We start from the raw sequence: 15,207 nt of genomic DNA on the forward strand, positions 1-15,207 counted from the left end.
ACTAGACAGGCTGGGTAGCCATACTGTTAGACAAGCAAAATGTCAAGGGCCTCTGCAAGGTGCAATTTTGGATCTGAGTCTGAAAGAAAGGACTTTCATACAGATGCCATGAGAAGGCGCTATAAGAGCAATCAGAGCCCAGCCAGTGTGGCTCAGCGGTTGAGCATCACCCTATGAACAAGGAGATCACGGTTCGAGCCTGGGTTTCAGGCTCAATCCCCAGTAGGGGGCGTGCAGGAAGCAGCCAATCAGTGACTCTCTCATCATTGATGTTTCTATCTTTCTCTCTCTCTCTCTCCCTCTCTCTGAAGTCAATAAAAACATTTTTTTTTAAAAAAGAGCAATCACAAGTGAGCTTCTGCCTTGGGACCCCATCTGGGATTCAAAGCTCCACTTCAGGGAGAAAGGGCTTGGCTGATCACTTAGACTTGTCCTGACTGGTGAGCAACTTACTGGGAGCCACCAGCTTTAGCTCTCGATTCTCAACCCCAAGGAGATTCTTAGCCAGGCATCGAACTGCAATGGTCTCCTCTACTTTGGCGAATGTCACCCGGCCCTCCACCATACTCCTGTCTAGGGCGTAGACCTCTGTGATGATGTTTGAGATGTTGTTGGCCAGAGTTGCCCACGAAGTCTCATTATTACATCTGGAAAGAAAAAGGGCACAAATATAGGGACACTTATCGGGAATAACAGAGGTGAGTGGAGCAGTGCGAGTTACCTAAGACGGCAAGCCATTCTGACCTGGTCTACATTTGGGGGTGCTACAGGTTGATTTTCTTATTTTATGTGCATATTAACTTTAAAGCTTGTTTGCATACACCCAAGATTGAATAACCTATTTGTGGATAATTGCAAGTTAGCTGATTATGAAGGCAAGGCAGAGATAAACAAGTCCAATCAAATAGAACTACCAGTTCCAAGCCTTGAACCCAGGAGCAAACTGAACAGGTTTTGTTTTTTTTACTTCAAGAATGTTTAACTATCCTAATTTTCTACCCTTTTAAAAAGGCCTGGAGCAGTTCCTTCTATCTACACTGTGAAGAGCCCTCAAGGTGTCTGTCATAGGGTTGGAATTATGACCTGGCTGTGTTTTGAGACCTAGATTGTAGCTCCAGTCAAGATCCAAATCTGTCCCCTTAGCCCTTAGGAGGGCGTAGTCTCAGCCTTCAGGAGAAGCAACTGAGGATTCCACACACAGCCAGTCACCACAGGAAGTGTGAACATGTGGCTCAAGTGTCCATTAGAAAAGACTGAGGACAGGGGATGAAGGAGGAACTGGGGAGTTAAATCTCATCAAACAGCAGGTGGCAAATGAGGTAGTGAGCAGTCACATGGGCTGTATTTTCATCTATGTTCACATGCCAGTCTAGCCACCAAAAAAAGGTCACCATATAAGAAATGTGAAGTGAAAATGTGACCCAGGCTAGTAAAAATCCTCTTGGAAGAGTAGCTCTTTAAATTCATTTTCTTCTTAAATGAGAGGCCCTTGGGGAATGTGATGAAAGCCACAGACCTTCTCGTCCCGTATTCATAAGCACACAGGTGCACGTGCACACATGTACACGCACACACAAGGGCCACGTTCAGAACCCTATCTTGTAGTCTATGAGACTTGGGCCAGATAAGAATCTCAAATACAAAAGAAACAAAATGCACTTGAGGAAGGAAGAAACGTTCCGCCCACGAATGAAAAAGGAACATCTGGTTTCCATACCTCTTAATGTCCTTACAGATCAACCACTCAATGTCAGGGAGAGGCGTCCCTGCCGCTGTGCACCTCACAGTCTGTCCCCCTGAAGAGCCGTGGTGGTCGTCCACCAAGTCCACAATAGATGAGGGAACTGCAGGAGATGGAAAGAAATCAGAATTGAATGGTTCCTCAGCCAAAACTCCTGGAAACTACAACATGGAATGTGAGCTCAGACCTCGCCCGTGGGGCGCACAAACCTACAAATCAAGTAACCGCCCCAGAGGAGGTTGTGTGCGTGATCGCACCCCAGTTCGCACAGGCCCACTTGGTTAAGAGCATTTTCACAGCTTCCGCGATCTGGGATTTGTGCCCTGTGGTGTTTTAAATCTGGGACGAGGAAAGCAAAAAGCCCCTGTGGTTATTTGGCTTGAAAGGCAAAGCGGCTCTTAAAATTAATATAGCTTGGGATTCAACCAATGGACTCAGCTCAAGTGGAATCTAAAGCAGCATGAACCAAAGTGCATCTGCAGGATATTATGAAGTTTTTAAAGATTTTTTTTTAATCTGTGATCAAGCAAATTAGAAATATGTTACTGATTGTACCACAGATTGACTGTGGGGGTCACATGAGCCCACCTAAGACAGTACCCGGCACGTGGAAGGAACTCAACGAACAGGAGCTGAACCCGAGTATAAAAAGACATGGGTACTCCTTTCTGGTAAGGGCCACTGTATCATGTCTATGGGGAAGCTAAGCAAAAAGGCCCAAACTCTCTGGAACAATCTAAGGTCACCTGGACCAAAAGGCATCACTTCATTCTTCCCAGAACAGTAGGCGCCGGACTGAGAAGCAGGTGGTAAGGAAGCTGCTGGAGCTGAGGAATTTCCAATCAGACTGGGAGCAGCCGGAAACCTCCTAGAATTACTAAGTCCTCAAATCCAGCCAAGCTCTCCCTGACACCGGGCACCTACAATCCCTGCTTCTCCCCTAGAAGCGTGCTTTCCCCTCCACGGCCTGGGAGAAGAGTACAGGCCCTCCTCAGGGGGCACACCCTCATTCACTGCGCGAGCCTTACCTCAGGCTGCCCTTGGCATACCTTGAGTTAAGAGTTCGAAAGTGTAGGTCTTCATGTCATCTTCGTTTTGAACTACGATAGTGTAATGGCCACTGTCTTCTTCCTTAGCACGGATCAGCTTCAATTTGCTTCGGTACCTTAAAAGGAAAGGACTTTGTTCCAGCAAGTGGCAGCCAAATACATTCCAATCACGTCAGCAATTACCATGTTCAATAGAAACTTTATTTTTGTAGAAAATAAAAATATCTTTATTTTCTTGTCTGGATCATCGGGATTTCTGATACACTGTAGCTATTGAAGGCCTGAGTTGTAGATGCTTAATTCTTAAGCGAGAGACCAGACATTTTGAGATGAGCAATGGCTTGTGTGGCTCCAAGAGCAATCAGCCCTGGTAAGGCTTGACTTCTGAATGGAAATAAACACATGCCACCAACTTTCCTTTTTGAAAAAAAACAACAAAAAAACTTGATCTTTACCTTTTGAAAAAATACTTGCTTCCCCTAAATATCAATCATTTGGATGGCTCAGCCAGACAATGAAACACCAATGGATGAATGAATATGAATACATATGGATATGGAGAGGTGGTCAGGATATAACATTCCTTCTTGCCTGTATTTGCTTTTAAAAGCTCTGGAAGGGCCTGGCCAGCATGGCTCAGCGGTTGAGCATCAATCTATGGTCCAGGAGATCGCAGTTCGATTCCCAGCCAGGCTCACATGCCTGGGTTTCAGGCTCAATCCCCAGTGCAGGGCGTGCAGGAGGCAGCCCATCAATGACTTTCCCATCACTGATGTTTCTATCTCTCTCTCCCTCTCCCTGCCTCTCTCTGAAATCAAAGGCGGAAAAAAAAAAAAAAAAAAAAACCTCTAGAAGGTTTCATAGGAACCTAACAAAACTAACAAAAGCATTTCCCTGTGGGTGGGAGGAGAGGGGAACTGGGCAGGTGGGGGGCTTCTGACAATACACCTTCTTTATGTTTGAAAGGTTTTAAGGTGCAGGATTCCATCACCTATTCAAAGAAATCAACTAGAAAAATATATTTCTTCATACTTTATCAAAGCAAAGTTTCCCCAAAGGATTCCTACATATGTGTATTATAAATGACATTTGGCCACGCAAATGTGTGTGCATGTGCATCAATATAGCATTTGCCCACTTGTCTTTTTTTAAAATATATATATATATATATATTTTTAAATATATATATATTGATCTCAGAGAGAGGAAGGGAGAGGAAAAGAGACAGAAACATCAATGATGAGAGAGTCATTGACCGGGTGCCTGCTGCAAGCCCCTTGCTGGGGATGTGCCCTGACCAGGGATAGAACCTCGATCTCCTGGATCGTAAGTCGATGCTCAACTGCTGAACCACACCAGCCAGGCCATTTGTCCTTCTTTATAAAACATCACAGGATGGTAAAGCAACTAGAGTGGAGAAGAGCAATGGCCAAGGTGAGCAGACCTTGGCCATGCTTGACATTCTCATGGTGAGCAGACCTTGGGCATTACTGCAATTCTCATTATTGAAATGCCTCAGTTTCCGTATGTGTAGCATAGAAAACCTGTATGCATTGCATAGAGTCATTTAGAAAATGAATTAAATAAAATTACATATGTAGAAGCACTTCATAGACTCAAAAGTGCTCTGCAAATTAGAGTCTTCTAGACGAAGATGCTGGGCACCAGGACCTTGATGAGAGCATGAAGGCCTGGTTTTCCCTCATCTGCACCATACTGGACATGCTCCAGGACTGGATTTCCTTAGAGAGAACCCTTAGGCACATCTGGCTGATGACCAAAGGATCTTCTGTCATCCATTTTCCATACTTTCAGCCAAGAAAGCCAGTGGATCCACTAGTTCTGAGCTCCAGGAAGCCAGATACCCCATCCATTGTGTTCACCTCTGGCCCAAAACGGGAACTAGAAGAGTATGTGCTGAAGGAACTCTGCATCACTTTCACATGAAGCTTTCCTGCACCCCTCAGTTGCCACTGTTATTGACTATCGTTTGCAGACAGTGCTCGCACATGTGTTTGAAGTGCTGGCTGTGCCAGGGGTACCCTACCCCTCCTGGCCTAGTGGGAAGTTCAGTGCTTCCCACCGCTTTGTGCACCTTCATTGTGTGTCATCAGAAAGCCTTCCAGATCCTGAATTCCACTTCTTTTTCCACCATCATCTACAGATGGAAAATACCATTTTCTCAGATACTGCTTCTCAATTATGCATGGAATTTAGTTCAGAAAGCAGAAAGCAAATCCTGAGGTTAAGTGAACTGATGAGAGAGGTTCTGTCTCCTCCTCCTGGTGGCTTGAAATAGAGGACTGACTTTTTTTGTCTGTGGGATGGCTGCTGACAAGGGCACAGGGCTGGATTAGCTGAGCTCTTCATGGTGTACCTTCTGCTCCTGGGTTCTAATCAGAGCTTAAAACTGCAAAAGACCTCAAATATCACCTGATCCAATTTCTTGCCTTCGCAGACATAAGGTATTATTAACCCTATATTATAGATGAGGAAACTGAGGCTGAGGCGTGACTTACCCAAAACTCCACCACCAGTTAGGAGATGAGAGCAGCCTGCCGCTCATCAGAGGAGAGGGATCCAACCTCCTCACTTTACCTTTTCTCCCACCAAACTTAACCAGACTCCATTTAATTTCCTATGGAGGTCTCACTGGGGCAAATGTGTTTCAAACTAAGTCAATGATGATTTGTTTTATGTCAGTTTATGTGATAATTGCCTTGAAACTGTAATCGCTGTACATGCCTATTTGCAATATGAATGGTGCCCATCAAGGAATATATTCAATCTGAGTGGGTCCAATTTACTTTCCTTCCTCCAACCTCACTGGATCCAGGAAACTGTTTCTCACTGGGGGACAGAGCTTTTCGGTTCTTCTTTCTTCTTACTTTATCGTGAAATACTTACCAACGTCCTATTGCCACATTGCAACGTTATCATTAAAGGTACTTGATCTCCACCATCTCCTAACTCAGATTGCTCAGTTTTCTAGATTGACTCCTGGTTTGGGCTGTAGGACACACACAGACCTCTGCCTACCTAGGGACACACAATAAACAGAAAAGGCATAGGTGGGGAGGGTGTTTCTTTACCTTATCTCCTGGATCTTTTCTATGTCGGTGGTGATCTCGGTGAGGTTTTCGATGAGGGTCAGGTTGTCCTTGAGCCAGGATATCCGGGGCGGGGGGTAGGCCTGCACATCCACCACAAAATGTTTGACTTCATGCAGGTTGACAGCTTCCAACTGGCTGAAGCTGGGTTGGATTTCAATGAACCCTTTCTCTGTACAGGGAAGAGTTTCCATTAAACAATGATTACCGCACAGTGGGTCCCGAGCAGCGTGGACGCTGACAGTTTAGAAAGCAGAATGTACCATGGACAGAAATGGTGACTTTCTTCATTTCTTTGACCTCCCTGGTGGTCAGGCGGGCAACGCATTCGTAATCTCCACTGTCTTTCACCGTGGCCTTGGGGACCATCAGGGTGTACACCAATTTGATGGATGGGTCCTTGATTTCCTCCAGCATTATGACGCCTTTGTTTTTCTACAGCAGAAGGAAAACTGACTTTAAAAAGCTAGCTCCTAGGAGTGAACCCTCCCATCAACTTCAGATGGTGGGTGACAGCGACGTGACAATGCAGGTTCCAACAAACGGACCACCCTGCGAGGATGGCGGGAAGGGGGGAGGCTGTGGGAAATCTCTGCACCTTCCACTCAATTTTGCTGTGAACCTAAACTGCTCTAAAAAATAAAGTCTGATTAAAAAAAATTGTTTTTAAGCTAGTTCCTTACAAAATCACATTTTAAAAGGATATGTAATGACGTAATGAAGTGTTGGTGCTATACGGCCAAAGGAGAAAGGATATAATGAGGTACTATTTAAAGTATAATATCTATTAATTATTAAACATTTATCATGTAAACAAAGTATTTCAAGGATTTATCTCTCTAAAATATGCTCTGGGTAGTGCCTTTTCCTGTTTATATTTTACAAAGTTTCAACAATAAACCTGCACTACTTTTATTACTGGACAAAACAATTAATTATATACTTGTAGTATATATTAATTATATACTATCTGGGGCCCAAATAGCATGTACTTTGGTTTAGGGGGGAAAATGTCTATCTCTAATAAATGGAAAAAAAAATTGTTTTAAGGATTAAAGGCAATCACGTATGAACAGAAAAATCAAATAGCTTCCTATTTCAGGGAAGATGTATAAAACCAGAAATTTGCACATCAGGAAAATATATACGTATATGTACATATGGTTTTTGTTCTCCGGGCTGCTGTATTAAGCATGTTAATCATTTCTGCATGGTGCTGTCCCTGCCTCTTATACATGTGCCACGATTCATTAGAATGAGCGGGACCCTGTGCGTGAATCCAGGGTGACCAGAGATGACGCAGCGGTCCCCTTCCCCACTTCCGTCTCCACTCCTCCCTTCCTCCTTCTGCATGGGCTGGCTGCCAGCAGACTGCCTGGGATTTAGCAAACATCACTACATCTTTGCTGAATGAGTGAAGGGATGCCTGGCCACTAAAGGTGAGCCGTGCAAAGGAAGACCAGGCAGGTAGGAGGCAGGACAGTGTCCGGGGTGGCAGGCAACAAAGCAGAAATGGAAGGGGTCACACAATCAACATTACTAATGCCTCAAACCCCAAAGGCCTGGGAGCCAAGGAAGTACGAATGAATGACTACTCCAACAATGGGCAAATTTCAAAATCCATTTGTTTTTTGCTTTTCTAATATTTTGGTTGTTATCTTATAGGCATTGGCCCTTCCTATTTCTTTCTGACTTATGAACAAGAAGGCTCAGGGTACAACTTTGATACATGTTGAATGTCCTGGTCCAGCTACTGTCACATCAAACTCTCCCACTGCTCAAAGAGCCATAAAGTCATCCAGCCAAATGTGCCTGCTGTAGAGATGGGAAGCTGAGCTCCGGAGAAGCTGTGTCGTGCCCTGTCAGTGACACAGGTCCTCTGAGCCCTGCTCCTCGCCATGCCACCAGGAGCCCCTCCGGTACCTACCACTTCTCCAGGGTAAGTCCACCGAAGGTCAACCACCTCATTGTTAAAGACGATGCAGTTGAGCACAATTGTTTCCCCCGACTTATATACAGTTTTAGGAGCTTCCAGTTCTAGATCAAGTTCTGATGTTGCTATTTTTAAAAAAGGAACAAACAAAAGGACCTAAATATCCGTAGTATAGTTAGGATCTTAGAAGGTTTGGGGAGTTTGTTGTTGTTTTTTAAGAAAACTATGGAAAATAATTTGCAAACCACTTTGATCAAGACGAAATGTTAAAAATCTTAGAAGCCTTGATTTTGAGTTTGCATACATAATTTGGCATGTAGTTATAATACAAAATAACGCACACACATGAACAATAATAGTAAAACTAACTTCCAATTGAAGAGAACACCGCGGTCCCGAGCGTTTGGCTCACTGTGGCTGTCCTCTTTGGCAGGCGCCTTTACTGGTGTATTTACTCATTTCACCAGCCAACCTTTACTGACCAGCACTCCTCTAGGCACTGAGCTCCTGTCCCATCACTCACTCTCCTCTTCTTCCTCCTCTGCTCCTAATTATCCTCAGCACTTTTCCAGAGACCAGCACAGTGCCTGGCATAAGACAAGGCCTTCCTAAGAGTTAAACGGCACACTCTCACTGCCGCCCTGCCTGCACGGAAGGGTTCACTCAGTCACTGCCGCAAACATGTACTGTACTTTCCCACTCTCATTCAATCTCACATCAAAGGGATGAAGTCTACAACTACCAGCTTTTCTCAAAATCAAAATCGCTTTTCTCTAGTTACTAAAATTAATCTCGGCATCCAAACCCCCGAGGTGTGTATTTGTTTTTAGGGCCTCTGTAGTCAGGAATGTGAAAAAAAACAGTAAGAGGCTTATACAATAAACAAATTCCTTATAGTATTTTGAAGTCAGCTGATGAAACATGAAATCTTACAGGGGTAAGAAAGCTTTTATCTTCAGTAAGGCTAAGCGTTGTATTACTAGAGCCACAGAGGTCAGCCTAACACTGTATGAAAAAGGTGGGGTCCCAAATGCTCAAATCAAAATTCAGGATCTCCATCACCAGGAACAATAATTTAAAAAAAAATACTATGAGCATGTGATTATTTTGCCTGTAACTCCTATCTTTTTTAATTTTTAATTTTTCAATTACAGTTGATGTGCAATATTGTATTAGCCGCAGGCATACAACACAGGCCTGTAACTCATTTAAAGAAGGAGGGAGAGAGACAATTACCTGTTACAGCATAAATGTTAAATGGAATGGTCTGGAACTTCTTCCCTCTGACGATGGCCTCACAGATATAGGGCCCACCAGTGAAGGTCCCGTTGAAGCCCTGTCTGCTGTCATAGTCAGCCAGGACCACCCCATCACTGCTCAGCAAGGTCACCGGAGTCTGCGGGTCAGTCGTGCGGCAAGGTATAACAGCAAAATCATCGTTCTCCACGATGACCAAGTAATCAGTCATTCCTAGAGGCACAAAGGCTACATCCGGGTCTGTGGTGTCAAACAGAAAAAAGGCACGTTAGGTATTAATTTCAGCTTTATATATAAATATACATATATATATATATATATATATATATATATGCAAAAAAAAATTCTCCCATTGGTAGTCATTTTACTAGGTATGAATTTTACGTTCACACATATGTCCAGGAGCTGTCACCCCACTAACATCAGTCATCATAATAGCTAGAAGATGATTTTAAAGTATGAATAATGCCAAATTGCCTGTACCCTAATAAAAAATACTGATGATACATATATTAGCCAGGAATTGAAACGAAAATTGACACTACTAAGAACAAGTTGGAAAATATAATAATCAACTCTGTAGAAAACAGAAATGATATTTAAATTAGGAAATGCTTTGCCCAGCCGCCGTGGCTCAGCAGTTGAGCATCGACCTACGATCCAGAAGATCCCAGGTCGATTCCCAGTCAGGGCACATGCCCGGGTTTTGGCTCGATTCCCAGTGGGGGCGTGCAGGAGGCAGCCGATCAATGATTCTCTTTAACCATTAATCTTTCTATCTTTCTCTCCCCGTCTCCCTTCCTCTGAAATCAATAAAGACATATTAAAAAGAAAAAATTAGGAAATGCTTTTTAAAATTCCTACCTCCTATAGTCAGCTCATGGCTAAGCCTAGCCGGTCAGAGTGGCTCCTGTGAGAAAGCGCCACACACATTCCTCCAACCGCAGGGGTCAGCTCTGAAATCCATCACAACCAGAGGCCATGCCCTCCGCCCTCTGGGCTGCTTTCAGTCAATGACCACGTGGAACCGGGGTTCCTTAGGCTGGAGAACTCCAGGACCTTCCTTAGAAGCCTAGGACTCATCTACCCCACCTTCCCTCTCTCCTCCATTCAGGGTCACACTTACCATGCAGTCAAACAACTCTCCCAGCCTCTGCGGGATCCCTCCCCATTTTTCTCACATAGGCCTCTCCCTTAATAAAGCCCTGGCATGTTTCATCCCGCCTTACTCCTATCTTGGCATCTGCTTCTCAAAGGACAGGAGATAACATCATTACTATGAGATTTGCCCCGAAATTTTATTTTATTTTTTAAAGTATGTTTTTATCGATTTTAGAGAGAGGAAAGGAGAGGGAGAGAGAGAAACATCAACGAGAGAGAAACATCTATCAGCTGCCTCCTGCATGCCCCCTACTAAGATCCAGCCCAACACCTGGGCATATGCCCTGAATGGGAATTGAACTGGCAACTTCTCGGGTATATGGGAAATGCTCAACCAACTGAGCCACACGGTCAGGGCTTGCCCCTAAATTTTAATTAAAAAGAGAAAAAAAATCCCTTCCAATTCATCACGAGTAGATACATGCTTTAGTGAATTTGAGAAGAAGTGTATTTACTTGTAAACTATTATAATGAACCACAAGCAACTCCAAGATAGGGCCTACCTAATTAATTTGTGACCCCAACCTTTAGCAGGATGTCTGACACACAGGGAGTATTTGTGGAACTTGACTGAACTGAATAGAAATGAGTACATTCCAGACTTTTTGTGTATAATACCAATAAAGAATATGCTACAATAAAAATGATTTTCAAAACTTACTACAGTTCCAAAATGTCAACAATGAATTATTTCTTGATAATGACATTACAAATGATTGAATTCATTTTGTGTGTTCGCCTGTTGTTTTTTTTTAGTTTTTCATTTTCTTTTTCTGGGTAGGAGGAGGGGAAGGGGAAAAGGGAGGGGCCGGGGCAGGGGCAGGGAAGGGGAAGGGGCAGGGGCAGGGAAGGGGCAGGGGCAGGGGCAGGGAAGGGGAAGGGGCAGGGAAGGGGAAGGGGAAGGGAAAGGGGAAGGGGAAGGGGAAGGGGAAGGGGAAGGGGAAGGGGAAGGGGAAGGGGAAGGGGAAGGGGAAGGGGAAGGGGAAGGGGAAGGGATGGGCGTGCTCCCAAGAGTGAGAGCCTCACCTGTGGTGGTTTTTTTTCTAATTTTCTCCAATCAATCTTTGTTACTTTTCTATCTGCCTAGATCTCGAATGCGCAGCGCAGGAGGGCCCGGCTCACCTGGCACGTAGATGTAAATGTGGCTGCCTTCGACCTCGCTGTCCTTGGTCTGCGTGTGGTTGTAATAGCAGGTGTACAGGCCCGTGTGGGCCGCCGAGGCGTTGGCCACCTCCAGCACCGTCACAAAAAGGCCGCTGTTGTTCTCCTCGCTCCTGATCTTCACATTGGGGTCCTCGTCCGACATGGGGTACTGCCAGGTCACTTCGCTCTCCCCGAAGCATCTCAGAGAGAACGACGAGTTCAGCTGCACGACCTTCTCGTTCTCGTTTGGGAGGATGGAGGGCAGAGGGAGCTGGCAGAGGCCTCGCCGGGGCCCTGGGGGAGGAAGCGGGCTCTGGAGGGTGCGGCCGGGGACGGGCTCGCCCGCGGGGCCCAGAGGCAGCAGAGGCCGCTTCTCCCAGCAGTGGCCGTTCCACACGGACACCCGCCAGCCTGGGTGCGGGAAAGGCCCCCGGACAACAGCCACGCATCTGCCGAGAGCGGCCACTGCTCCAAAGGCTCCAACAGCGAGCCGAGCCCCCCGAGCCCCCAAACTCTCAGATGGATGGGGGCGTCTGGTTCCGCTGCCACTTCAGGCTCTCATGCGTGGCCGTAAAATCTCGCAAGATGGCATGGGCCCTTGAGCACACGTGGGTCCTTTATCGGGCATGTTTCCTACAGAGGTTTCCCTGGGTAAGAAAGGGGATGGGACAGGGGCAGGGACACTGACTGGACCAAGCACAGAGCAGACTTGTCTCGAGAATTACACACCTTTCGTTTTCTTACAACACTCGGACATGCCTTCTCTCTAATGACTTCCAGAAACCAAAGCGGGACCATGTGGATTTTCACTCAAAAACAGGGGTAAATAAAGCCCAAGAGTGAAAAGTCTATCTTAGAACCTAAAATTTCAGTCTAGCTGCTAACTGATAGCAGAGATATTATGGGTTAATTATTAACTTCGGCCTCTAATCTCCCCGGAGCCCAAGGTGGGGTGCCCCACCCATCTTTACTATGTGCCCACTATGATCCCTTCAGCTTGTTAAGGTGGAAGTCTAAGCACCCTGCAGACGGCATATAATCAGTGGAGCTTAGAGCTACTGCATCACTGATCTTGCTCAGGTCTATCGCACCCATAGAGAGACCTAAAGGCTCTAATAAGCTGAAGTTAACTCCTCAGACGAGGAAAAACACTGGTTTCATGGTGCACGTCTGCAATGCACAAATATCTAGATGACAACTAAGAAAAGCCCAATAACTATTTCAACAAATGGCTCCAATGGCATCCTCCACTGAAAAACAGTTGGTAAGAATCAAATAGTCTATTAGATTCCTTAGAAAGAAACAGCTGGAAAAGGTGGTTCTAAGACTATCCAACAATGTAAGCATCTTCCACTTAAGACATGTATGACTTAAGACAGGTATAATTTCCTGGACAAAAATTTTCTTTTTTCAAAAATATTTCTTAATTTCTCTGCTCCACCTTGGCTGGAAACCCATGTCCGAGGAACAGGAAGGGGGCAGAGGGTGAATTTAGGCTATTATTCCTAACAATATTTCAATGCTAGAGCAATACGTACTAAAATTGTCCCTGGAGGACATTCTTTTAGAAATAGGGAACTGAAGGTTTGCGGTGACCCTAGATAATGTCCTATCATTTCCTACTTTTCTTCACTCTTTTGGGCTGTTTATGGAAGCCTTTCTAAGTTCTGTGCTCCGGGCAGGTAAGAAGGCCCGGAGCACAGAACTTAGAAAGGCTTCCCCCAGGACTGCAAACACCAGGGAGACGGGGATCCATACCTGCGAGGAGACAGCCTAGGACCAGGAGTGCCAGATGGGAAGTCCCCATAGCTCTGGAAAACTGAAAAAGTCCAAAGTCAAACAGAGACAGTGTTAGCCAATAGAAACAGGAGCCTACTTCTCTTTTGTGTTTTGAGCTACAGAAAATTTCGACAGCATCATTTTAGTAAAAAACATCCCAGTGTAAGATTCACAGTTAAAGTAGTAAGATGCCTAAGAAGACTCAAATAGCCTGATGGGTCCCCAAGATCACAACACGAGCCGTCCAAAGCTGAAACGCTTTTTGATTGCGTGCAGTTTTCAAATTCCAAAATGTCTCGTTTTATGGTCTTGGAACGTGTCCAAGAGCACAGGAGAACTGTTCCTTTTGCGTCATTTCAATTTAGAACATAAAAAACAAAGATGTAAACACATGTATTTACTTTTCAAACTTGAACTGTTTTCACTCAAAATGGGTTGTCACTTGCTGTTTCACTCCAGAAAGTACATGAAGGTCACATCCTCTACAACCTTTGGAAAAGATGCTTGGCTGGAGCAAATATCTTATTCTCCAAGAGCTATTCAGATCTAGAGTTTCTGAAAGTCCCACTAACCAATGTCACTTGGAGGAGGATGCCACTTTCTTCTCCTAGGACCTGCTGCACTCATAGTCGAGCTAAACAAGGAGCAGAAAGCCTGGGGCACAGGTGTGGAAGGAAGATCAGTAAAGAAAATAAAGAAGGGAGAGGAAATGGGACAGGAAAGTATGACTAAATTCCTATATCTCAGGGGATGCAAGCAGAGCACAGGATCAAATGTGATGGAGTCTGATGATTTGTTTTCATGTGAAGGTTATCATAGTACCTACAGAAACCAAATTCTGGACTCTGATTCCCTGCAACAAAATCTGGGGAATGGAGGAGAAATGGAGACAGATTGAAATTAAATGTCCATAAGACACAAGCAGGGAAAGTAGTGGGCAAGTAGGAAGGAAAGCAGGATAAATAAAATGAAGGAACAGAAAAATTAAAGAGAGGCCCATGTTGCCCTGTGATAAAAGCACTGATCTGGTCAACTCTCTGGAAAGTCCCCTTTTCTGGATCTTGGTCTTTTCATGCACACCCCTGACTCACTTTATTTTATCTCCCCCTGCACTTCCGACATGAAGTCATTGATAAAGGGATCTTACTGAAGGCAATGAAAAGGAACTGTATACGGGCTTGCTGGCGTGAGGCTGCTGAGCACCAGAGTTTCAACTGAAGTGGCCTGGGGTCCCTGAGTGACTTAAAACCCAAGTCATGCATTGGAATGGCATGATGGGACTTAATCTGTTCCATCACTGACCTTGGAAACTAAGATGTGTGTACATAATCCCTCAGTTAAACTAAGAAAAAAAAATTAAGAAAGGAGAAATTCAATGTATGCTTGTTTATTCTAGTTGTTTTCGGTTTGGTGTGTGTGAGTGTGAGACTGTGCGAGTGTGTGTGCCTGTGTGTGTGATGGGAGAGAATTCAGTAGATAATCAGCTAGTCGTTTCTGGTGTGCCTGACCATAAATTTTTGCTTTAAAGTGGCAAGGTGACCTACTTGCAGAAATCAGATTTGTTTCCTTGAATTCTACCAGGAAAGTGAAGGAGGAAGGAAGATGAAATGCAGGTAACAGGGAAGGGGATGGGTTGGGCAGGAAACAATGATCACTGTTTTCTCCAAGACAGGAATGAGAAACCAGTATTTACTAAGCCAAAGTTTTCATGTATACGCTGTGTTTGTTAATAATAACCCTGTGACCTATTTGATTTTAAGAAGCGGCAATTGAGGATCAGAGAGTTTTAGCAAATGACCAGAAGTCACACAGCTGGTGACAAAGCCAGGATTCTAACGCAAAGTTTGTGATGCAAAAGCCATGCTCTCTCCAATCCACCATATGGTCTCTCTCAAGGGAAAGTCAGTGTTTCGGCCTGTGTGTTGCCCTCCCCGCTCCCAACGATTTCCTAATGCAAACTGGGGCCCTGCTTTTCCCCTCTGCTCACCACAGTGAGAGAAGCACAACTGCAGTGCTGTGAACACTAATGCAATT

General features: G+C 44.9%; 1 protein-coding gene across 4 annotated transcripts in view; it reads right to left on the minus strand.

The window, feature by feature from the left end:
• PDGFRA (platelet derived growth factor receptor alpha) overlaps positions 1-15,207 on the minus strand; it is a 46,963-nt gene that overhangs the window by 24,055 nt on the left and 7,701 nt on the right. For all 4 annotated transcript variants that reach the window (XM_016207201.2, XM_016207187.2, XM_016207193.2 and 1 more), the window contains exons 2-10: positions 13,153-13,213; positions 11,374-11,688; positions 9,070-9,330; positions 7,828-7,958; positions 6,164-6,335; positions 5,883-6,072; positions 2,791-2,906; positions 1,718-1,844; positions 454-647 (exon numbers count right to left, since the gene is read on the minus strand). In XM_016207201.2, the coding sequence (XP_016062687.1) occupies positions 454-647; positions 1,718-1,844; positions 2,791-2,906; positions 5,883-6,072; positions 6,164-6,335; positions 7,828-7,958; positions 9,070-9,330; positions 11,374-11,688; positions 13,153-13,201 (1,555 nt within the window). In that variant the 5' untranslated portion in view covers positions 13,202-13,213. The remainder of the gene's footprint in view (positions 1-453; positions 648-1,717; positions 1,845-2,790; positions 2,907-5,882; positions 6,073-6,163; positions 6,336-7,827; positions 7,959-9,069; positions 9,331-11,373; positions 11,689-13,152; positions 13,214-15,207) is intronic.

This window comes from Miniopterus natalensis, chromosome 1 (genome assembly GCF_054644295.1).
Source record: "Miniopterus natalensis isolate mMinNat1 chromosome 1, mMinNat1.hap1, whole genome shotgun sequence".
Taxonomy (NCBI): domain Eukaryota; kingdom Metazoa; phylum Chordata; class Mammalia; order Chiroptera; family Miniopteridae; genus Miniopterus; species Miniopterus natalensis.